The following is a 3,476-nucleotide window of genomic DNA, read 5'->3' on the forward strand; positions in this document are numbered from 1 at the left end:
GCAGAGAGAAGCAATCGCCTGAGCTCAGTCTTCGAGCTCTGCCAGGCGGTGCCACCTCTCCAGTCAAGAGGTGCAACCGCCTGATCCCAGAATTCTGGGATTTGATCGATTTGATCGTTTTGAGCTCCAAATTTGAACTGGGTTGGGGCCTATAAATACCCCACCCATTCAGCACTGAAAAGATACAGATCCACACCGAATTCTTGATCTTTTCAGTGATTCTAAGAGCTCAAATTTGTGTAAAGTCCTAAAGTTCTCCTCCTTCTGTTCTTCAAGTCTTGAGTTGTAAAGAGAGGAGAGAAAGGATCTGTAAAGGTTGTCTCCTGAGCCTGTCAAAAGGAGAGAAACTGTAAAAGGGCAGTTAGCCTTCGCCCATTGAAGGAAGGCAGCTAGTTGACGTCGGCAACCTCGTCGGTGGAGGAAGCCAAAAGTGGAGTAGGTCAAGGCTGACCGAACCACTCTAAATCTCTGGTTTGCGTTTATTTTTGAGCACTTTATCATTACTGCAAACCTCCTCCATTACTACTGCTCTCTGCGCTTTCACGAACAAGTTCTAAGTGCTGTTCTTTCAGAATCTGCATTCAAACGTAAATCGTGTTTTCGTACGATCTTCACACTGCAGTTTACGCTTACATTCGGACTCCATTTATAACTGCAAATTGCTTTCTACGTAAAACGCTTTTCAAGGTTCAAAACTGCTTTTAGACGCAAAACTACATTTAGACGTAAATCTGAGTTTAGACGTAAATCTGCGTTTAGACGTAAAACTACGTTTAGACGTAAATCTGCGTTTAGACGTAAAACTGCGTTTAGACGTAAATCTGAGTTTAGACGTAAATCTGCGTTTAGACGTAAAACTACGTTTAGATGTAAATCTGCGTTTAGACGTAAAACTGCGTTTAGACGTAAATCTGAGTTTAGACGTAAACTGCGCTTAGACGCAAAACTGCGCTTAGACGCAAACTGTGTTCAGACGCAAACTGCGCTTAGACGCAATCTGCGCTTAGACGCAAACTGCACTTAGATACAAACTGTGAATTAGCTTTTGCATCATAATAGTTTTTATTGAACGAACGCAGCTTTTGGTTTTTAATCGCTGTAAGATTTCCGCTGCACTAATTCACCCCCCCCCCCCTCTTAGTGCTCTCGATCCTAACATACTAGAGAGGAGTTTGCGAGAACTCCTTCATTCACGAACTTAGATCCGCAGTTTTAGGAGTATACGATCTCTCTTAAGTGAGAGCATCTTATGAATCTTATACAGTTTTTGGTTTTACGAGTTTTCGCTACCAATCATCGCACAAAGATCAAATATGATTTTTTTGGGAAATAGTCTTTGTTTTATTTTTTCACTACACATGTGATGCTCTCTATGGTTTTCCAACAATTTTATCCTAGTCCAACTGGTAAAAAGGCCTAAGGATCAAGTATAAAAAGGAACCCATCATCTTACATTGAGTGAGGGGCTCTCTATACATTAACTCAGTCATACAACTTACACCATTATCTTCTCCTCTTTGCTAACTTAAGCATTAAAGAGGCTGCATCGAGCAACCCCCAATGCTGGCCTATCATGTAAGATCGTCAATTGTCCCAAGACACACAAACGATCTAACTCCTAGGAAGGAACCTTGCAACCAGAAAAATCCTAATTCGCCTATCTAACCATTTCGAACCGGGTTCTCATCAACAGAACTTTCGATCGAACAACCTTTATGATCTCATTTCATAAGTCTTCCATGTCAATCAGGAAGAAACATTTGAATGAGCTTATATCTTCGATAATGAACTAACCAGATCGATTTATCAGTCAAAGAAACTCATAATACCATCATTTAGAAAACAATTTGCTGCATCTTGCAATAAATTTAAGATAACATTCTTGCATGAGTGATCCGCAATGAAGCCAACATAGACAAAATTGGAGTATATCACTCAAATCGGAGATCATCTACCTTGTTTTATTCGTCGAGGACGTCACACCCATTTCCACGCGTGGTCTTTTTGCTACCTGCGTCGCCGGTCAACCACCCACCCCGTTACGAGCGGGTTGCCTGTAAAACCGACCGCCACGTTACCGGCTCGACCGGTCACCTCGCCCTCTTCCTTTCCTCTACCCTGTCACGCCAACGGTCGCAACCTCTTCCCGCCACCTATATAACGTGTGTTTCCCCCGCTACTACACCTCAAATCCTTCCCCCTCGTATCTCTTCCCCTTTCGATCGCTCCCTGTCTCAGCCGGTAAAGATGAAACGCCACGCGGCTCTCGCCATCGCCCTCCTCCTTGCCGCGGTCGGCTTAGCCGTGGCCCAGGAACCATCGCCAGCGCCAAAACCCTCGGACGGGACGTCCCCTGCGGCTGTAACCCCCTCTCAGCCAGCCGCCGCTGCGGCAACACCCGAATCCTCCGCCGCGACGTCACCAACGGCGCAATCCCCCGCCGAAGCCTCGTCGCCCAAGCTCTCGACGGCCGCCTCCGCCCCCGCTCCGGACTTCGCCGGCACCGCTTCCTCTCCGGCCACTTCACCACCGACCTCCTCCGCCGATGGTTCCTCTCCGGCGACTTCTCCTTCTGCGTCGGGGCCGTCTCAGGATTCCGCTACAGCGACTCCACCTGCATCGTCGGGGCCAGCTCCGGATTCCGCTGCGGCGATTTCCCCTTCCGCGTCGGGGCCGGCTCCGGATTCTGCGGTGGCGATTTCCCCTTCCGCGTCGGGCCCGGCTCCGGATTCCTCGGCCGCCGCTGACGCTCCCGTCGCCGATTCGCCGCCGGCTCCGGATGCACCAGGAGCCGCGCCGGATGCGGACGAGGGTGTCGCTCCGGATTTGGCTACGGGCGACACGCCGGCAGCGGCGCCAGGTCCCGACGGCGAAATTAGCGACGAAACCGGCGCGGCATGCCCTCCTGCCGGGACCGCCTTTGGTGGGATCACGGTGGCTTTGATCGCGGGTGTTGTCGCGTTCTAAGTGTTGGCCCGCACGCTGTTTTAATGGGGAGTTGTGAAGGCTTTCGGTTGAAGAACCGACGAATTCTTCAGGCATAAGCATAGATTTGGTAGGGTTTCATGGGATCAATACCTCTCATATCGTAGTAGATGATGAGAGGATACAGAAGATTATTATTATTATCATCATCATCATTATATTGTTCATTCAGCTTGAGCCGAGCCTTTGTAATTGTCTAATGAAAGCACCTACCTTTTCTTTGATTCATCATGTAGCATTCATTATATACACTTCATTTTTATAAGAAAAGAGTCCATTTTTACAATACAGCGAGGCAGACTGGAAAGAAAGCAAGATTTCCTTTTCTTAAGTAAGTAATATTTTTATATTACTGGAGGCAGACTGAACTCCGTTATATACTCTTCATAAAAACGTACCTTTCCTTTAAAGATTCTGACGGAGTTCCTCCGACATCGAATGTCACCGTTTGTCGTCAGCTGGTTAATAAAATATTTCTCATAAAGTAATAT

General features: G+C 47.5%; 1 protein-coding gene across 1 annotated transcript; it reads left to right on the forward strand.

Annotated features, from left to right (window-relative positions):
- Positions 1-2,247: 2,247 nt before the first annotated feature.
- On the forward strand, positions 2,248-2,967 carry LOC135649034 (uncharacterized). The gene has a single exon (XM_065167130.1). The coding sequence runs from the start codon at positions 2,248-2,250 to the stop codon at positions 2,965-2,967; it is 720 nt and encodes a 239-aa protein (XP_065023202.1).
- Positions 2,968-3,476: the final 509 nt, after the last annotated feature.

This window comes from Musa acuminata, chromosome BXJ3-9 (assembly GCF_036884655.1).
Source record: "Musa acuminata AAA Group cultivar baxijiao chromosome BXJ3-9, Cavendish_Baxijiao_AAA, whole genome shotgun sequence".
NCBI classification, from domain to species: Eukaryota; Viridiplantae; Streptophyta; class Magnoliopsida; order Zingiberales; family Musaceae; genus Musa; species Musa acuminata.

Excerpts from the sequence above, each read along its gene's own strand:
- LOC135649034 (XM_065167130.1), top strand. The coding sequence starts at position 2,248 with ATGAAACGCCACGCGGCTCTCGCCATCGCCCTCCTCCTTGCCGCGGTC.